We start from the raw sequence: 22578 nt of genomic DNA on the forward strand, positions 1-22578 counted from the left end.
CGCAATTTCTAGAAGAAATTCTGACGGATGTAAAGTTAGCTTAAGGCCTATTTATTATCTATATATAAATTTACGTAAGAGCAAAATTCGGTAAATCGCGCCTTACTTCTAGAATTTTTACTCGATGGTATATAAAGTTGGTTCGTACTTTCGGTACTGATTTTAACCACCTGATGTAACCCTGTTTAATAATTAAATTAAGTTAGATAATTAGTTATTGACGATTAAAATGAATTTAGGTTCAACGATTTGCCCCAAATAGGGGTGTTTTCCGATCGTGGTATACACTGTCTAATGGATGTCCATCTTGAAAAATACCCGCCACAAAAATGCGAGGAGGGTTCGCATTTTCATATCTCCTCCTACGATAATTGTTTTTAATAGCTGAAAATTGGTTGAACAGCTAGAGTACAGCATCATAATGTTGAAGACAGGCCGATTTTCTTTAAAAAATACTATTTTTATAGATTTAATATACGATTATACAAATGTATTGATTTGCGATGAATGGAACATCCCAATCTCTCGGTCTGCCAGAGTTTGGTTTAACACAAGTAGGTAGATTTATGAGCCCTTGGTTTAACACATACGGTAGGTAAATATATGGGCCCTTTGAGAATAAACTTGAGCAATACTGTAAATACTGTACCTATTAACTATTTTTGGTCCTCATTTGAATCGAACATTTCTTACTGTGAATGTTCGTACTGTTGGATGTAATATAAAAATATATACAAATAAACGTTATTACTGAGATTGTGGATAGGCTCTACTGTTAGATATATAAACACATTATTATATACACATAAACTTTATACTGACAGTTCCTTCTCAACGTTTGTATTAATTAATAATTACCAACAATATAAACGTCGTAGTGGTGTATCGTGACATGTACTTTAATATTTCAATCGATTATGACAGTGACAGTTTTAACAAAGTATTACATCGCACATGTTTTACTGTATTTAGAGGTATATTATTTATAGGTGTATAAAACATGAAAAAAATCTTTCGTTACTGAGTGGATAAAGAATATATTTAAAAATTGTTCCTCTTTGTACCTATCCGCTTTCCCATCCCTCAACCCTATGTTACATACAAAACACAAATTGGGTTTCTTTAAATAAGTCCAAATCAAAAATTTTGACTCATTTTGTGATAAGTTTCTCCTTCGGAAGTAATTCCCAGGGTGCTAATTTTAGTTGACTACATAAATCATCGTGTCTATTTATTCGTTTCTGTATACGACAATTATAGTATTATAGTCCTGCGGAACGTACATTTGAAATCGCCAGTTTTGTTACCCTGAAATTACTGTGTATTGGAGAACCATATGTGGGCACGACCTAGATGGTACGCGAGCGAAGCGAGCGTACCATTTAGTCTATTTTAATTCTTTTAACAAAATAACGCATTTGCAGTTATTTGTACAGGATGAATTCTATCGAGTGCGCCCGACGAGCCGAATTGCGGAACTACGGTGTAATCTGGTGTACGGTACAACTGAGAATTCTCTCACAAAAAAATAATCCGCATGCGCATTTATATTTACAGAACATAAATTCCGGGTGCATCAAGATTAACCGGACGCGGAACCAAAAAAATTTCGACATCTTTACCAAGTCATGCGTGTAACGAAGGCAACTTGATTTAACACAATCACAGTGGAAAGAATGTATATAACAATGTTGATTAAATCTTACTAATATCTGTATCGATAAACAACAGGTGTTATTTATTTAATTGTATTCACAAAGTTCATAAACATGTTTGTTTACTTTTAGTTAATTGATACAATATTGGTTGACTCTACTAGCGATCTATAATGGGAAACTTGGCTAAATTATATCAAAAACGAAACTTTCTCTTTTCAATTGACTTACAATGCGTAGATTTGTGGTTGGTGGAACATAATAGGTCAGTTGTCTGGTTCGCTGAACTTACAATTATTATCAATTCTACCTATTGTTACTGTGTGACTTTCAGCAAGCTTAGTCTTCTTATATTGTAATTGACCACATCTCGTACTCGGCATAGAGCGGTAAGCGTAAGAATACGATAAAATATGTAAGTCCTTCGTGCGCATCCAAGTGTGCGCCAATATTGATTTGTACGGTCGCGCGTAAACATTCTACCTCTTTGTTATGTCATTAACAAAATAAAGCATCTTCTCTTTTTGGTAGGGGATTTACTTCATTCTTAATCAAGTTATTATTACAGTTATTATGAATTTAGGTGAGAAATAAATGTTTGTTTATTGGACGTTGACTTGACTTTTACTCATAGGAACAACGTAATATACGTAATGAACAAATAAACAAAACACAAATTTTAAACAAACAATGTAATACAGTAATACACAATGTCGTGTGAATGTGCAATACCATGTTTGGAAGTGAATGGCGTATGCTCATCCGGAGACAATGCATACATAAATAGTTTCTATTAATCCGAAGCACTATCATTATTTTTTATTATTATTTTTAGTTGTTTATATAAAATTATTTTCGTTGACACTTCGAAAGATAATTCCCATACTATATTGTTTGTCGAATAACACACACCTGTGAAAACACGGTGTAGTTTGGCACGCATTTAGGTATAGAACAAAGAAAGTATTCTTTTTTTTGGGAAAAGGGACAATTCAAGTCAGATGTTTTCCCCAAACCATGACATATGAAGATCAATTAAATATGACTTTTTATAGGTAATGTTTCAGTGTTAATAATAATTAATCTGTGAGGGCGTGTATAGAGTAATGTGTTGGATTACTGATCAAGACGTAATTGCGCTGATTACTAGCTATACATTATAGGAGTATGTGTCGGTGCGTGTTTGATCCACACAATAAAAAAAAATTACCTGGGAAATAATATGAAGCGCTTAGAAGCATTGTGCAATAGGCGCTATATAAGAATGAATATTATTAGGCCTATTAGTATTAATTAATTCCGTAGAAAAAAAACACCTAACCAAATTAACTATGTACCGTATTGCTTTAAATTATAGTTTTTTTAAGGTTTACACTATCTCGATCCAACTTTTTGATTTGATTTTATTCGGTTTCAACATAAGATTACAAGACAAAATGAATACAAACATTTACAAGCAAATACATTAAATAAGAAACCAAGGGATAAAAAAAAATCAACTTCACTCCAATAGGGTTAAAGTGAACAACTATTTTGTAACATTGAAAAGGCATATTCAACTTAAAAAATAAAAATTCAGGACAATATATCTTGAAAGTTCACTTGACATCAAATTAAAATACCTTGCATGTAGGCTAATACAACAGATAAAGCGGGCCTAAATTGAACCATAGCTGAAAAGCATTGCCACAAAGCATGACAATGGTTTGAACTGCGGTAAATTTGTGACGGATTGGATTCAATCAGGCATGATGATAATTTCTTAAACGTTATATGGTGGTTGAACTTTCCCAGGGTGTTTTAAAATGACGAAATAAAAGCTTAGACTGTAAGAAAACATATGACTAATGAATGTATAAATAATTACTTATTAGTAAGAAAGTAAACACCATTCTTATATAAATCGCAACAAGACTACAGTATACTCTTATCAGTATTTGAAGAAAGTTGTCAAGGCCTTTTACAAGAGTTTTTTTTTTGTTTGCATTTTCGGTATTTAAATTGAGATTGGTATCAAAATGGAAATTACAACGTTCTGTAGTTATGTATGCCTATGCATATTATTACTGATGATGAGGCGCTGTTCTTCCGTCGTATACACAGAAACAGAGTGTATTACAGATAAAGGAACTATTAACTGCTTGGAGTTTAGGGCACCGGGATTTCACCACGAGATCAGATGTTTGAACAAAGATCTTCACGAAATTCCAAGATGTAACCCAAATGTAGAATCTTTGAATTTAAGAAAGAATCACATCGAGGATTTGTCAAAAGGTTTAGACCACTACCTCTCTCTTAAGGTGTTGAATCTGGAAAATAATCGAATAAAGAGTGTAGCGATAGAATGGAACCATATGTCTTCATTGAAAGAACTGGTGTTGCCTCATAACCGTATTTCTAGTCTTGAAGACAATGCTTTTAAAGGACTAAGTGCCATTCAAGAGATTAACCTGTCTTCAAACCGATTGATGTCGATTGGTAACTCTACCTTTCAAGACACGGTTACTTTGAGCAAGTTATACCTTGGAAATAACTCTTTATCTTCTATACCATGGAGAACATTCTACAACACAGAATTGTCAGTTTTAGATTTGTCAAGGAACAAACTGGAGCATATTTCTCCCCAGTTATTCCATTATTGTCCACATCTTATGACGTTGAACCTGAGATATAATTGGTTGACCGAATTTCCAGCAGTTTTTGTGAAAGTCTTTCCTTTTGAGTTGTTCGATCTTTCTGACAATGTCTTTGAATGTAATTGCAACGAAAACACATTTGAGTTATCAGATAGTTTCAGTATGCATAGTTGCGAAAAGTGGAAAGATCCTACTTGTCGGAACGGTAAGCATTTTAGAACATTAAGAACACAATGCAGTGAAAAATATACTTATGCTAAAGATGACGCTGAAGATAAAGCCGAGTTTACACACACACAAGATGGTTACCATTCACATGATAACGATCCCTTAAAAATAGTAATGATTTTGTTCATGGGCTTTATCATCATTCTGTTTGTTACACAAGTTATCTGTTCAAAATTGAAACACAATAGAAGAAACGTTCACGCGCAATGTGAACATTGCGTTTATCCAATTACCGAGAGCGACGTAACACAAAGCAACGATGATTGCCGACGCGTTAACATAAGTGAGGTTGACGCAATCCATTACAAATGCGTTCAGAAGTTCCTTAACTTAAATCCGTTCAATTGTAATAAAGGATATCAACACACGTGTAGCACATATAGCGAAACCCCATCAACGGTAACCCCAGGAAATCAACATTCATTGTCTTCTTTGGTAAATGAAACCCACTTGTCTACAGAAAATCAGCAAATAACTTTGCCTGACAAAACTCTAACCAACTGCCCACATCACCGGTATTTTGAATATACTTCAACGGATAGTTTTGAGCAGTTAGAGTGCTTAACATGTAGCGCTAAAACAAGCATAGTTTAGCTTCAGTGGTCCTAACACCTGAAACAAAAATAGTCCAACAGGAGTGTAGCGAAACTGTCACCTTGATGATAGTGTGCTTAACCAGCCCCTCCTGTCAACTTATACAATACAATAAAACCGTGATTAAAAAATATAGATAAGAAAAACATGCTATTTATAAAATATCAGAAACTATTTTAAAATTTAAAATTAATTTAAAACACACAATTACAATAACTGTCCATAACATAGGCAAACTTGAAAATCAATAAAGTTTTGCTTTAAACTGTGCTTAAACTTAAAAATTGAATCTCCAGTGATATTGTTAAGTTATTGATACAGTATCACAGGAACATTTCGTAATACAGAATAATGTAATAATGACGAGGTGATTTTGTCACGTAATGTTAGGTTAAGGGTTACTGTAGGTTATAGTATAATATGAAAATAACACCTGCATCACATGCGATGCCTTATATTATGGAATGTTCTAATGATATTGGGACTTCTAGACAGTACAGGGAATCGAGTGGTCCTGAAATGAAAGTGTTCTTAACAATTACTTTAGGATGATAACACAGAATATACACTGTTTGACAAAGGCATGTTTTAACCATTACTTGTAAAATTAATATTCGCCTGCATTTAAAAAAAAATACTGTATAATTATACTGTTAACATTAAAGCTTGTTTCCTAAGACCAACGACAGCAATCACAAACGATTGTTCGAATAATCCATCGATCGTAATTGGTTAAATCAGGTACGTTAAGCTATCATCCTTGCATTGCGTATCTAGTGGGAACCAAGCTTTAGTGCTGAATTTAACCTAATTATGTCCTATTTTGTTGCACTGTAAATTTCGAAATGCAGGGCCGGCTATGGTTCGTATACTTGATTGTAATAAATATTGGTGTAAAAGAAATCATAGGTTTCACAACAAATAAAACAGACAATATGTTTTTAAAATACAAATATTGTATATAATTTATTATAGTAAAACTCCCAATGACCCGTCGTTAGTATTTCAATCACAGCAAAACACAATCAATTATCAGCAGAACATATCGTAGGCCTAAACTCAAATTTCAAACTTTTTAAGGTTGCGTTTTCGAAGCGCAAACCTTACCAACATGCACTCCGCCAGAATGAATTCGGATCAATATATAAAAACCCTAATACGCATGCGATGCAAATATGGTGTGTAAAGTGTAAGTCACTCGACGTGCGTTTCCTAATACAGTACAGTATTCGAAAAGTATAATTACGACACGCCACGTGTGCCAAAATGTTTCTTTTAGCGAATATTAACACGAATCGCCGTCTTAACACTATATTGCAGTAGTCGTAAACTATTGCATACGTTATGCGATGCAGCATGATTGGTAGATTTGCGTTTCGAAAACTCCTATTACACAATAATATAAATTGTTCATTGAAAACAAACTTAAAATAGTAACTAGAATTTAATTCGACGAATTATAGGTGATCATTTTTATCATTTTACTGGTATATATTTCTACAGTAAATGTAAGCACCATTAAACCACTCAACTGTAACAAAATGTCCAAATAAAAGGTTTCAGCATGAGCAATGGAATGTAAAAAAAAAATTAAATAACTTTTATATAATAGAAAAAAAAAACACGATAGCATGTCATATCTTATTTTTGGTTACATAATAAACGTGTAGTCATTGCACACTGGTGTGTTGAAATGATTTTAGCCTCTTTGTCATTGGAATAGTTTAAAAGCAATAGAAGGAGGGATGAAAACAAATTGTTGGTGTGGTCAAAGCAAATTATTGGATGCAAGTGGGTGTGGTTAAGGCAAGCAGTTGGACTGGCGAATTTATTCAAATCAAGAAGGTTGGGGTGCAGGAGGGTGTGGTTAAAGCAAGAAGGTATGGTGAACTGGTGGGTGTGGTTAAAGCAACAATGCTGGGATAAACTCGTGGTGTGGTCAAAGCACGTACGTTTAATGGAGTAGTGGGTGTTGGTAAAGAAAGAAGGTATGGTGAACTGGTGGGTGTGGTTAAATAAAAAGAGTATGCTGAACTGGTGGGTGTGGTCAAAGCACGTACGTTTAATGAAGTGGTAGGTGTGGTTAAAGAAAGTACGGTGAACTGGTGGGTGTGGTTAAATAAAGAAGGTATGGTGAACTGGTGGGTTTGATCAAAGCAAGAATGATGGGATGAATTGGGTGGGCGTGGTCAAAGCAAATGAATATTTCGAAGGTAACTTTTATGAAACTTTTTTGTCTGATATTGAGAAAACCATTGCACAACGCAGTTTGATTCTAATGCATTCAAGATCGTTTAGTCCCAAACTTGATAAAGATACATACTACAAAACTAATCTGCAACCTCTGGATACGAGCGTTTTGCATGCATATTTTGCAGTTAATAATATAAACACTTTTAATTTCAACATAAATTAAAAAATATAAACTGTAATAATGCACCTCTGTACACTATCAAACTAGTATGACAAAAAAGTATGATGTGCCCAGATTTCGTAGTAATACAGTAAGACGTCATCATGTCGAAAAGGGCACATCACATTTTATTGTCAAATAATGTGATAATGATAGTAAGCTATAGACACTAGAACGTTTACGTCTGATCAAGTTTCCTAGTAAAGCCTATGATAGTCACTATCTATAATATGCATAAAAGAATATAGAGGGCGGTGTGATTCTTTAAACTACAAAATAAACCCTACACCATAGTTCAACTTAAATTAGTAATGCACTTGGATGATTATAATTATTATATTCATATTATATTTTAATTTTTATAAAAGATATAAAAAATGATTAAGACAAAAAATATTACCACCAAAAATATTGAAAATTTATGAATAAATTATAAAAGTTAAAGCACATCAAAAACTATTTTTACAACAAAAAAACTCAATTTAATTAAATATCTGGGTAAAATATACTTCTAAATATATATTGTTTATTACTTAAATATATAACTACTAACTATATTAAACAACAAAATGTAGAAAAAAAAAAAATCAACAGAAAAACTGTATGCAAGTTAAAACATAACATGTTTTTTATCTGAAAAAATAACGTTACATAAAGTTATTCAATTAAGAAGTTTTTTAAGTCACTGCAATAAACAACCAGAACATACTTTCATGTCAAAATAGATTACTGCAGTATAATTATTTTGACATGGTCCCTTTACAAAACCAAAGATTGTATAGCGGCACTACACGGTGCAAGATAGAGAACTGTTGCCAAGCTCATATATCTTATAATACTACCTGCCCTACAAATCCATGGATGCAATTCGTGCGGACAAAATACCCGGATGAACATAGGTTATAGCGGTATTTTGATTTAAAATGGTTTAAATTTTGTGGTCTGCCTCGAAGTAGTATCTGTGGTTAACCATCTCAAGGGTTGATTCATTGAAAAAGGTTGAAATTATGTAAACGAAGTAAAAGTTTCTTTCAAATCTGAACACTTTCCAATTAATTAGTGTGTTTACATTGACATGCTTGGTTAGACAACTTCTTCTTTGACCAAAACATTGTACAATATTGCCTTAACAACAACTTTTTCCGGTTCCAATTTGTCCGCCCGAATGGCGTTCATGGATTACAAACGCAGTTATCTATCTATACAATCTTGGATAAAACTGGCAGGAATTTTGTATAATTTGCAAATGTTTCTTACTTTATGGTTTAACTAAGCAGACATTAAACTTGAAGGGAGTAGTAATATTTTGGCCGATTCTTGATACTGTATTTAAAATAGGCACAGTATCATAGGCAAATGCTGTGATACAGTGTCCCATGTTAACTAAAATAATAAGATTTACCCGCTACTAACCCTCTTCATGGACCGCTTGCCATTGTGACCATTGACATTAGTTGTTTCTACAGCACCAGTATCTTTAACATCATCATCGAAAATAATTTCGTTTAAAATATATTGAAACAAAAACATACTTAGTAGAACTCCAAGGAAAGGTCCGCACCAGTAGACAAGGACGTGCTCATGTATTTGGTGGTCCTTGCAGTTGAATGCTAGGGATGTTGCTAATGCTGGGTTGAACATCATACCTGTCCATTCCATGCCTGAACAAGATAAAACAATAGGTCGAGGCTTGAAATTCACCCTAGCAAACTAGAAATGTTCTTGTTAGATTTTTCATATTTGGCACTGTACTTTTGAACATTCTATAACTACTACTAGGCAATGGTTGCTGGTTTTAATTTTTGTTAAATATTTTCAAAATATAGTCAATTTCTTTAAATTTAACACAAAAAAAATTAGTTTATATTGTTGTGCTTCCAGACAGCCGGCCATATTCGATGGCAGTCCCCTCACTTTCGAGGTTGATTTTGTTCACTCTATATCTTCGATATTTTATCATGATAGCCTATTAACTATTAATGAATTGTACATGTTGCATACAAGTCACGAATCAAGAATTAATCATGTGCTATTTGCTTGTCAAATCAAATTCAACTTGTGATTTATTCCATCAGAGACCTTTACTTTAAGGATTTAATCGTTTGTACTCCATATCAAAATGCAGCATTTATCTAAATGTAAGAAATGTAATACCTATCATCGTCTTAGATTTTCATCTCAAAGTATACATGTAAAATTTGAATGTGGGCACTTAATGTGTGTAATTTACGAGAAAGAAACATTTTACAGTTTATAACTCTGATTCACAATACTGTACTTCAATGATTTAGTAGTAACTAGTAATGTATGAATAAAAAACCACACACTTAAGGACCAAACAAATACTGTATATTCTCAGGTATAATCACACTCCCTCTTTTATGTCGGATTTCACAAACAGGCATATCCCCAGGTATACTTCCAGTATTGACTTTTGGCCTGGTTGTAGGCCTCTCACTAGCCAATTCAAATGAGTTTTTATAAGAAATGCTTACCAATCATTCTTTTTCCTGAACCAAGGTTTTCATGGATATACAGTAGTCCCACCCCACAATGTTGTGTTCTAGTATCAAAGGATACACGGTAATCAACCACCAGGTTGATATTTTTATTCTAAGTTCTAATCTTTTCATCTTTTACTTGTGCAAAGGTGTTTATGTAATCTTTTTGAGCAACTGAATGGAACTGCAACCGCTTATGATTGACAGTCCTGGTTAACATACCATGCATTGCGCTTGACATGTAGTTGTACTTGTGCTGAGTGCTAATAATAACATCAAACTAATCGCTGCTGGTCGCACTTACCCATACTGCATGTGTGTATAACATGTTTAACTCAATTGCGCACATTAAACATATTATTTTGAGTTTTGTTCAATTGCTCGGAGGGCATATGCCGACACAGTTGAGATGTGTCAACGTAAGCCCACCTTAATCAAAAGACAATCCCAGTTTAAAAAAACTATTCCTCATAATGATGACTTGAGAAATACTCAAATCATCAACTAATCATACATACCTGTTAATGTTACCATTACAGTGGTAAAAGAATTGACAATGTTGTAGAATCGTTGTCCACCTATTCCCATGCCAGCTATACAGCGCGCTGTACTGGTGGCCAACATCTCCGCTAAAACTCCTTCAAGTATGGACACCTTCAGTGGGTTATCACACGACAGGTCCAAAATTTCAGCTTGCATTGTATGCATTTCAGTCGGTGAAAACATTTTCCATATCAACATTACGTAACGGTAGGCTAACAATCCACCGATAATTTGCAAAAACATTTTTATAACCCCTTCTGTGATTGAACATTTTCGTTTAACCATCAGTTCAAATATTCTGGCTGGATTTCCGGAGGCATCAAAGGTCAAACTATAAGCGAAGATGAGCATAAATAGCACGACAGCGTATACAGTGATACTATAGCCGGAGAATACAACGCTGTTTTCATATACACAAGCTACTAACTGAAAAGTGCACAATAGTTCGGCAATGTATGTGTAAACATTTTGTGGAAGACATTTTCCTAACACTTTACGTAATAGGTATGATACTACAAAGATTCCAGTAAAGGAGGCAAAGGATATCAATATACTCATTGTTTCCAACACAGTTGGTTACTTACACTGGCTTTGTATCTTATACTGTATAAATCTGTTAAAACAAAGATACGATTTTATATTAGTCATCAGTACAAAGTGCAATTTGTTTTCCTAGTAAAATTATATGACTGCCCTGTTAATTCTAAACAAAACAAAAGCCAATTATTTCTTGTTTAAAAATGGACACAATTGCTGTGCAGAAATATACTTATAATATGCGAACAAAAATTGGAATAGTGTGGGTGCGGTGGGACACCAGACTAACATCATTAAAAAAGGTGTAAATAAATGTAGAGATTGCATTCTGTACAAGATCCTATAGGCCTAGGCCCACTACTAGCCCCTATTTTGAATTAGACTTTAGGCCTACATCATTCACAAATGAATAATATAAAGGCAGGATTTATACCTCCATGCCTAGAGCGTTTGAAAATCATTTACGTGTTCCAGTCCTAAGCTACCTACGCTAGCCTACTGTAGCACGACCGCCCATTGCCTGCCGCTGGAAGAAGAGAAGAAGAGGAGAAGAAAGGTCAGCCACCTCTACTCTCTACTCTAGTCTAGGCCTAGCTAGCTAGGCCTAGTCTGAGTAGGCGCGCCTACCACGGAAAGACGCGAGCAGAGGCATACGCAGCATGTACAAATGAAATGTGAACGCATTTTTAACAAACCTAGAATGATGACTACCTTCTCTGGTTAAGATAGTTAAAATGCTAATGATGTTCGTTAATCATAACAAATCTATAGCATACGCACACCATGGAGGTATCGTCGCGATTATAATAAAGCATTCGTTTTCATTTGACCTCGTGTTTACAATAACAACGTTGCGTCATACTTGGAAAGCGGAAGTGAAAGGTAACACGTCCGCAACAAAACAAGGGACTTATTACTGCCCTGGGAAATTGTACAGCCCCACCCACTTCATACCAGCGGTCACGTGTAAGCCTACTATACGGCCTAACAGAGGGAAACAAAACATCTTTAATGGTAACTTGGTAACCCCTTTTGAAATGAAACTATGCTCGATAATTTTATAGGCTAAAATTGATACTGTCAAATAATCGATATTTTTTATTATATCATTCATTAACATTTATTACACCTTAATAAATTCCTGTCATTTGATTGAACGATTGTGAGTCACATCCTATGCAATAGTACGCACTATTAAACGATCGTGTAATAGTTAAGTAGGCTACCTTTTTTGTGTACAAAAAATATTTTTGTGTTAATTATACTATTGCTTTTGAAATACAACAGCGCCACCTACTTTGTACTTACGAATTTATAATGTTATGACTGGTTCGCAATGGCAGTACATTTTTGGAGATATTTATAATATATATAGGAGTTGGATAGTCGAGTGGTTAGGACACTTGACTGTCATACAGATAGACCCGGGTTCAATTCCCGACAACTCCCAGTCCACTCAGCTGTAAATGAGTACCTGGTTGAAAATACTAGGGAGAAAAAAGGCGGCGTGGAAAGGAACTGGCCACCCTACCACATAATGCCGAGGCTTAGTACAATGAGCTCCTAACAGCTCATTCCCCTACGTTCAGAGAACACGGGACTCACCTTTACTTTATATAATATATGTACTAATTTAGATCAAAAAGGCATTTAAATTTGCTTTAGATCGTTTGTAGGATTTTTATTAATCAATAGGAACATCTCTACAAGATCTAGAATCGTTGGAAAAACATAATTAGCCTAGATGAGTTCAAGTTTCGTATCTGGTATCTCATGCCTTTCAGTCTAGCTAGTAGGCATAGGCCTAAGCCGGGTGTCACGAAACCTAAGACCACGAAAGCTAAGACCCCCTAAGACCTAAGATCACGAAAGCTAAGACCCAAGACCTAAGATTACAAATTCTAAGATATACTACAGCTTAAAAACAATACTTGTTTATCCATACATAATTTTAAACATAGTAGGTTTCATTTATTACCATAAATATAATTAAATACTACCGCAAAACATAGATAAACTCACGTTATATTCGCGCGTTGAGTAAATTAATGTATATTTTTTCTTTACAACAAACAAACTTGACGGGTTGTTTGTTGGTATATATTTACTCCAATTGTGTTGGTTCAGAGGATGTTTTTCTTTCGCACCTGCCTTTCTTGTATTTTGACTCCAAATTTGTTAACTGACTTTATCCTGAATACCACACTTTAAAATTAGAACTTATAAGTACTTTCAGAAGGAGAAACACATAAAAACAAATGAATAAATCCTTTAAATTGATGATTTTACAGACGTGTTTCTTTAATTGTATACTGTAACTCCTCCCATGCTCAATATTTTTGTTTCTATGGAGCGCCAAAAGAGCAACAATAATAGAACAAGTATAAAAACAGAAAGAAAACGAAAAAAAAAAAAAAACTTATTATCATGATTTTTAAATTAAAATTTATTTGCGAGTATTTATTTCTTCGTACTAGCATGATTATACTATTATCATTTTAATTTTACATTGTTCAATCCACACTGTAGATGGACTCCACAGAGTTTTCAGCCCTCTATATAATTTTTGCTCTTTTGACGTTCCATAGAAACAAAAACATTGAACAGGCCTACTGTAGGCTAGTCATGCAAAATTCGCAAACAGTATGTGTGCGAGAAAAACGTCTGTAAAATCATCAATTTAAAAATGTATTTGTTACTTTTTATGTGATTCTTTTTCATAAAAGTGCTAATTCTAAGGTGTGGTATTCAGAATAAATGTTGGGAGTTAAAATACAAGGCAGGTGCGAAAGATAAATATTGTAATCTTAGGTCTTGGGTCTTAGCTTTCGTGATCTTAGGTCTTAGGGGGTCTTAGCTTTCGTGGTCTTAGGTTTCGTGACACCCGGCCTAAGCCTTTAGTATTAGGCTAGGTCTAGTCATTTTAGCCTTGGATTGTTTGGTCGTTTGTTGATATATTAACACTAGGCCTACAGTAGGTGTGTATAAAATCCATATAAAATATAATAGTTTATATATTATTAAAAACCAAATTTGGCCTTAGGCTTAATTTTTATTTGGGATTTTGGTGAATGATGAACGGTATTATATCAACTCGGCTTCGCCTCGTTGAAATAACCTTTCATCATTCACCTCATGCCATTATTTGTACCATTACACTTATAAACATTCATTATTTGTATACTGATAATTGTTTAATCATCCTTGACCTAACAATCTAACAGCAGGACACTGAACTTGCCTTGTTGCCAAGATAGGAACTCTTTTGATCTTATGACTGGCTGCGACAAACACCAAAAGTATTGTACTTTGTTGCCATGGTGGTATAGCGACCTCTGTGCCCAATTTGGCGACGTTACAATAAAGAATTAAATTGATTTGATATTGTTTTGCCAAACTAGGTGAGGGTCGTCGGTGCAGTAGTAGCGGTTCGAGGATTATTATCCTCTGTGGTCTGACAGTATATGTTACCATCCCTGCGTCTGTTTCATGCACATCGAACGGCTGTCTTCTGCTTCAACTGCGATGACATAACAAGGTTTATATAGAAGGTAAAAAAACTGTAACATATTAAATTACTGATATAACCATCGTGGATGGTTTTAAGTCGCAGGCTACACGGAAATGATCCACTTGATTAATTAAGCGTAATTAACCTTTACAGTTCACTGAAAACTGGTGTCTTGTGTCACTGAATCCAGCTTGAGAAAATCGAAAAAATCTTATTAGTTACAGGATCCAATTCGACATTATAAAATCACGTATTTAAATACAGTTTCATTTAAAAATAAATGACAACGTTTCACAAATTTAGGCAATGCGAATAAACCATTTATTATTATGGATAATAATGTTTGCTCTGAAGTCAATTTTATTTACAAAAAAAAATCACTACACACACAACACAAAAACAATATCTTGAAAAATGCAAGAGATGAGTCTATAACGATTATAATAATAGGTGATACTGGGTCACTTTCTTAGATACATTACAAAACAAATAGCAAAGATATTTTTAAGGGAACTAATTGTTATGATTCAGGAATGCTGTACAGATATAATAAATGAGGGTAAAAAAGAAAGAAAATGACAATATACATCACAGCATACCCAGTGGGCAAACCTGTAGTTTACAAAACAGTAAACGATAGCAAATACGGATCAGACAATGAGGAAAAGAACAACTAGGACAATTACAGAATATATACCCACTGCTTTTAAACATGTTGAGTACAGTAGTTATTTATTTAACATTATGAAAATGAATATTATGTAAACGATAATTATATTTATTCTGCAACATCATGAAGACAAATATGACGTAGAGACTTTAACTCCTCGAATGAATTAAAGAAACACAAAATCAAAAGAATTGCAGTACGGGATACACAAATTCATTATGATTATGAGCAGAAAATGTTCATGTACGCAAAGGTTTTGATGTTTTCTTTACATAGTCTTTTAAAAAAAGAAAAGGGAAATATTGTACATGTGATTATTATTTCTTGCAATATCTCAGGAAAAAATATTATGTTAATAAGGTTGTTACATGACCACACATATCCTTTAAAAAAAATGCAATGCACGTAGGCACCGTTACTCTACCATCACCGGATATCCTTTAACGTCGATACACACCCTCCCTCTTCCCCACTCCCCTAAACATCACTCAACAATCACATGATCAAAACATATACACGTGAGTATCTTACATCTTATGGGAAATGATCATCCTATAATAAATAGCTAATTGTTGTCAATTAGCAATAAATCAGTATCTTCACCATAAACATATTTCAAAACATTGTATTTGTAATAGGTTTCGTGTGTGCACTGTATAAATAATAAATTAAGACTACTCATAAATCTAACGTGCTTGTCGGATATATATCAACATCAAAAACTATTTTTAGGAAACACAACACATTCAAACCAACAATTAGTTAATAACAACAATGTTAACCCATATAAACGCATTACATTATTTCATAACAGAATATATATTTAATTATTATTTTACTTATTTGATTCCTACTGAAGTTTGCGATAATAGTGTGCCCATTAAACCAACATAACATAACTAGCCTGTGAACAAACCCAGGTGAGTGTCGTGATAGACGAAATAGCGCCGTAGTTGGCAGCACGGACGTGACTCTAGGGGAGTCTGAAGCATGAAGTTTAAAAAGTGCATTGAGACGACATGGCTTATGGAATGCGCTATATAAAGACTGTACATTTATACATTAACATTATAATAACAAATATTGTACCGGATCAAAAAGGAAGGCGAGGCAGCGAGAGCACCGTGTCCAATTCCTGTCAGAAACATTCAGTTGATATAGCTTATAGCTCCATGATTGCAGAGAGGAGCCCCGGAATAGTTTAAAGTTAGCGCACTCCTTTTCCTTATTTAAACAGTCCTGGATACGCCATTTTAATTCGGTGTCGTATCCATGACCTCACGTTATAGTACTCATGATCAAGTGATACAATGAACCATATCGGTTATTGCATTTCCAGTGCATCTATTCATCTTGTCCTTCATGTATTCATGCTCTTTGTCTTGATAATATTCTATTTCTTTATTAAGATTTATTTAACATCTGTTTTTGATTAAATTTTATTTTACCTTTATCCGGTTTCGCCCCTTTGTTGCAAAACATTCCAATGTATATATGTTGTTAATACTGTACGTTTAGAACATTTAAGAACAAGTTAGCTAAACTTTAAAGACCAATAGTTTTTTCTTTTAGTACGGTAGGCCTACCGATAGGGAATTAAGAACACCTAAGTGGGTGAACGGAGAGTGGGTGGGTGCGGAGTATTAGCTCCTTCAAAAGTTTATCGAATAGACCGTACCATTCTAAATTAAGATTAATATTAGCTACTGTTTTTTTCTTTCTTCCCCATTATTTTTAGGTCCTCAACGTCTTTGGTTTATGACTATTAGGCTAAACATGTACACAACAAAACCTTAGTTCGATGGTTTAGCTTAGCTCCCAATAGGACGAACGGAAAAATGCAAGCTCAACGTACGTAATTGCGCAACGCAATATATTATTATTATTCACAATTGTTTTCTTTCGCGTTTGCCATTGGTTAATAAGCCTGCGTTGCGCTTAAGTCCTTACGTGCGCCCTAATGTGAACCGAGCTCTAGGCCTATAGTTCGAATTCAAACGCTTGGGATACAATCAACATGTTGACGAAAATTAAATTAACCAAGTATAATTGATGAAGATGCTTGATAAGTCACACAGGCATTACGTGTTGGTTCGTATACCGTTTATTGTAAGATGCTTTTAGTGCCGTTTCAGCAGAAAGAAATTAGGCCTATATTAATAACGAAAGGTTATAACCGGGTGTCAACAACCACTTGATTGCTGTAATTGTCGGAACAACTGCCGCAGACAACATTACAATACCATAACGTCTAAACGTATAATATCAATCACGTGACATCTGATCACTGCGTAATTGGCAAAAGAAGAATCTTTCTTTCACAAGCTCTTCAAGTTATGTTAGCTGCAGTAGACGCCCAGATATCACAACGAATTCAAAGTCTTTGTAGATTGAATAACGAGCGCACGACACTATCAATTTTACTCGAGATTCTCAGGAGGCTCAGTCGGTACGGAAAACGCACAACGGCACGGCGTGAAGTATTAAAGCCGGTTAAACTGCACATGCGATCTGTACATGCACACCTGTTAGAACATTTTGTTTCGCTTTACTTGCTGATCGATTATATTATCCTGGATAGACTATTACTTTGAAGAAGAACAGATCATAATTGTTATATGCTTTGTAAGATAATAATATTCGACGAGTAAAATGACACTGCTCCTGTTCCATGCTGTTTTGGTTATATTCAGGATAACGATTTGCACATGTCAGGTAAGACTCAATAATATCAATGAACTTTATTATAGCCTACCAACCTCACTCATAGCCCGTTCAGGCTTTGTTATTTACCAGGTTGGTTCATTTGTACACTTATCGCTAACTTTGGTGGTATTAATCCCCTGTACACTTATCGGTAACTTTGGTAGGATGAACCTCCTGATGAACTACACTACAGGGGTACATATCCTGAATCCTTAGTGGGCCTACATTGCAAAATAAATTATAGAATCCAAATTGATGTAATTGTTTTGTTTATATATTTGCTAAAGCCTAACAAGAAAAGCAATCCATAATTATTACTTCCCGTATACTTCATGACATTGGAAATAGTAAACATAGCTTATTGAAATGCACCATAAAATGTAAAAATAGATAAAGCCTACGAATCTTCATATAATGTTTTAATGCACGTAGGCCAATTATTTTTAGCAATGGAAAATGTTCATGGTTCAGTATCTGTTGTTTCTTAAATTTCCTAAAATATTTTTAAAACATATATTCCTATTATTTTTTTCAAATTTGAATTATATTTTAGAATAGCGTTTTAAAAAAGTAGGTTAATAGACCATACATTTCAACTTTTGGTGATTTGTCTTTGAAATTAAAACGTCAATTATTTTTTACGCAAGCAGTATACGATGCTTCTAAACATTTCGTAAGATAGGCCTGCTAATAGCCTATGCGTAGACAGTGAGACCCTTTTATCCTCCATTCTCAACCATTTGAAGAGGTAACGAATGGATGCGTAACGCATTGGTTGTACAGTAGTCTGTTCATGGATGAATTGACAGTTGTATATAGCATTCCTTTTCCGTACCGTAGGTTACTGTCTATTGTGCCGTACAGGATCGCAGGACAACTGTGTGATACACTGTATACACGTGTAATATCACACGTAAATTCCTGAATAATGGGCCATAAGCATTAGCCTACAAACCCAAACATACAGGTGACACATGTGATACATGTGATTAACTAATTTAACTATGATACGGGAGATTTTATAGGCTTGCATTCAAATGGACGGATATCTAGGTTGAGTGCGAATTTAGCCTATATTGCTTATCTTGTTTATTTATTTAAACACACATACAGAATTCAAAGGGACATATCGGGCCATTTAAAGTAATCCAAGTTTCTTTAAAATAACATTTATAATTTGGTCAGATCATCGGCCTAGATTTAAAGATTTGGATGCTGATGTAAATCAATCGTAATAGTTTATATTAACGAACATTTCAACAACATAAATAGAGATATAAAGGTGCTGAAAACGATAGTATTTTCCTCATGTACGGTATTTGTTTTTGTTATTTCTTTGTGTCACAACCAATAATATGTACAAAATAAATAACAAAGACTAAAAAAGGCATAGTTTCAACCACAACTAAACAAACACCATTTCATTAAAACAAAATTAAAAGGGCCTAATTATGATTTATTTCATTTCATTAAATTATTTATTCATCCAAATAATAAAGTAGAATAAAATACATTAAAAGATATGATGAAAAGGTTCGTCGACAAAAAAGCTGAAGCTTGTTAGGCCTACGAGGTTGATGACCTAAAATTACATCTACAAGGAACTGCAAACATTTTCCAAAATTTTCAAGTAGTTTACTGTTAAGAACCCATACTAAATTAGTCAACTCTCAGTTTTGTATTTATTTATAATTTGCGCATAATTATCGATTAATATATGCAAATTCTTTCTCTTATTTCATTATTTTTTCAATGGAAATTTTTATTATATAAATTTCTAACCAAAAGAACCCACATTTCATCTCGTAATACGGTTAATAAAATATTATTGCGAGTATTGCGAGCCTTGCGCATGCGTATATCAGTATTTGTTTGAATGTATATACCGGTAACCTACAGAGGTAAATTCTTAACTCCTACAGTCTCTTCCAAGTACTACCAACTCCCCCCACCCCAACCCTACAATAAAAAAAAAAACCCAAAAATACAGACTTTGGGCGTAGTAAAAACAAATTATTCCCTATCCCTTCGAGTGTTTCAAACGAAATTGTGTGTCCCCTGAATGGATGTATCTCAGTGAAGTGGGTTCTCAGCGGGTAATCATTTATTATTATTGTTACAAACACAAGGACATGTATTGTCTAGTATAGTTAGTTCTATAACACGGTATACCCATGTATACCACCTTTCGCAATACTTTATATTTTAATAGTTTTTCGAAATCAGGAAATATAAAACCAACTATGTATTCATGGAACTATCAATGTTCATCCATAAACGTCAATGCAGGGTTTTAAGTCATATTTATACATTATTCTGCTTCAATTGAACAACTTGGGTCAATTTATCGAATTATATTTTTTACAATCATTCCGGTATCTATATATAAATTATGGTTAATTCTGACATAGGCGAGCACAATGGAAAAACTTCGGTACAAATCTCTGCCTTGGATACCTACCTGATCTATCTCAGATGTACCGCGAAATGTAAATTTGATAACATTGGTTTTCAATATTACGATATTGGTCCATATTTCTATCTTAGGAAGATATTATAAAAAGTTTTAAAACAACATTTCTGATTTCATTGGTAGATTTTCAACTCAATTTCAATTGTACGCGGTCAAAATCATTTCCGGGTTCACGATGAGTTCACGAGTTCACCTTGCAATTACCTGGTTTCAACTAAGTTGGCCGTTAGTGGCTATAACCATTTTAGTTTTTTGTTTATTTTCGGATCGGGCCGCGCGTGTGAAGGTACAGTAGTTAAAAAATAAAAATTATATTGATAAAATGGTCTAAATAATTTGACAACATTTTTGTCAATTGAAGAAATTTTGTAATAATTTTGGATTAAAGGAACTGGTCAGTTTTTATTTATTCATTTATTTAACTGTATACATGATTACACAATCAAGTAAAAGAAAACCTCTTTTGCATTGTGGTCCAGTTTAAATCCAAAATAAATCAAGGAAAAATATAGTTTTGCGAGTAATAAAATAGATCGATAGCTAGATTTGAATGAAGCAATATTTAAATTAAGTTGGTAGGTTATTCCATTTTAAAAGAGCGCAGCATCTTTTAGACGCCAGAGAGATAATTTAGGAAGAGGATACAGACAATTCATAAACCACAGTTTGTTTATCAAAATGATAAGAATAATAATGTACTGTTTCATTGAATTTTATATCGATCCACGGAACTGCCGTAAATGTAGCTACATGAGCGCTAACTGGCTAAACACAGCGCATGAGGGCCCCAATGCATCTAGACCGCGTTGGACGGCCCATGAATGCTAAAGCGTGGTTCTCACTAGGACGCAACGTAACGCAACGCAATGACGTATCGATTCAACGTGCCTTATTGCGTACCATTGGAGTTTTCCTCCTGCGTTACGCTACTCTCGGTTATGGTTGGTTTGAGAGGCCTAAACATGAACTGACATATTCTCCATATTGATAAATTCTAATGTTCAGATCATTTGCCAATTTACACATAATAATAATAATAATTTATTGCGACAATTAATACGAGAATATCCTTGACTGTTTTAGGATTGATCTTACTACCACACAACGTTTCATTATTTCTTTTATTGTTTTTTTATTAGTCATGTTTTTCAATTTCAAAGAAACAAAGGTATTATGGAAACGTATCAACATTAATGTGACGGCCTTTGAATCAAAATTTGAGTTGAAGATATTGGACCCGGTAAAGGTGCAATTTAAACATTTTTAAAGACCATATCACAATGTATGACCGGAATTAATGTAGGCCCATGTCATTGTGGAAATTAAAACATGTTCTCTCAGTTTGTTTCTAATACTAATACGAATTAGTGAAACATAATAGTGAGTACAATAGATCGATTGCAACAAATAAACAGTATTGATCTTGGGAATGCGCATGCGTCATGTTCTGTTTCAAACGTTGCACCAGTAATGGAAGACGGATTTTGCCTAGCTTTTGATTAGTGTAAATAAACACGGCGTAACTGTTATTTGAATATTGTTATACACTCACAAAAAGTGTCCTTTTATTTTAAGTAACAAGATGGTTTAATTAGATATAGTCCATATAGATAGTCACCGCTTTCCAATCCTTCATAGGAATTGTGTAACTTTGTCTGTTGGTACATACATGAATTTCCACATGGATAATTTTAAAATTATAATTAAGTATAAAATATAGTTTAGAGAGAGTTACAATTTTATAGAGAGGAAATTGTGTAGTGGCATACGTAAAATCGGATCTGGTTACACTTTACTTCAGATGATTGTGTTACCTTTTTTTTCATTTTTTTCCATTTTTAAATAGAGTATCTTTTATTCATAAAAAAACATACATTATTGCTCCCCTTTCGTTTCACTGGAAAGTGTCCAATTAATAGAGGTTGCATGTATTCTTTATGTCGCTCATTTCACAACGATGTATTTTTGGTTGTCAATTACGCATGCTGCAATCAAAACATAAATTATAGGATTTACATTTATTGTGCTTTCAATTTAAGTGCACCGTTAAGAGAATAATAATAATGCGATTTTTTAAATGCTATTTCCCCTATTTTTTCGTTAACTCTATC

The 22578-nt window shown here is 33.9% G+C and overlaps 3 protein-coding genes across 5 annotated transcripts in view; 2 read left to right on the forward strand and 1 right to left on the reverse strand.

Moving 5' to 3' along the window:
- The first annotated feature begins 3575 nt into the window (after positions 1-3575).
- Positions 3576-6155, forward strand: LOC140057347 (uncharacterized). The gene has a single exon (XM_072102974.1). It carries the CDS (start codon positions 3674-3676, stop codon positions 5111-5113), a length of 1440 nt encoding a protein of 479 aa, XP_071959075.1. The 5' UTR covers positions 3576-3673; the 3' UTR covers positions 5114-6155.
- A 1869-nt stretch (positions 6156-8024) lies between these two features.
- On the reverse strand, positions 8025-11824 carry LOC140057352 (aquaporin-11-like). The gene is made up of 3 exons (XM_072102987.1): positions 11803-11824; positions 10546-11183; positions 8025-9187 (listed from the first exon to the last, which is right to left on the reverse strand). Exons 2-3 carry the CDS (start codon positions 11126-11128, stop codon positions 8925-8927), a joined length of 846 nt encoding a protein of 281 aa, XP_071959088.1. The 5' UTR covers positions 11129-11183; positions 11803-11824; the 3' UTR covers positions 8025-8924.
- A 5618-nt stretch (positions 11825-17442) lies between these two features.
- Positions 17443-22578, forward strand: part of LOC140057360 (calcitonin receptor-like) — a 62663-nt gene continuing 57527 nt past the window's right edge. For all 3 annotated transcript variants that reach the window (XM_072103000.1, XM_072103034.1, XM_072103024.1), the window contains exon 1: positions 17443-18003. In XM_072103000.1, coding sequence (XP_071959101.1) covers positions 17941-18003 — 63 coding nt within the window. In that variant the 5' untranslated portion in view covers positions 17443-17940. The remainder of the gene's footprint in view (positions 18004-22578) is intronic.

This window comes from Antedon mediterranea, chromosome 1 (assembly GCF_964355755.1).
Source record: "Antedon mediterranea chromosome 1, ecAntMedi1.1, whole genome shotgun sequence".
Lineage (NCBI taxonomy): Eukaryota > Metazoa > Echinodermata > Crinoidea > Comatulida > Antedonidae > Antedon > Antedon mediterranea.

Bases quoted from the DNA above. Each gene is read 5' to 3' on its own strand.
- LOC140057347 (XM_072102974.1), top strand. From the start codon at position 3,674: ATGGAAATTACAACGTTCTGTAGTTATGTATGCCTATGCATATTATTA.
- LOC140057352 (XM_072102987.1), bottom strand. From the start codon at position 11,128: ATGAGTATATTGATATCCTTTGCCTCCTTTACTGGAATCTTTGTAGTA. The intron at 9,188-10,545 runs GTATGTATGATT...TATCTTGTTCAG, and splicing joins TGTAATGGTAACATTAACAG to GCATGGAATGGACAGGTATG.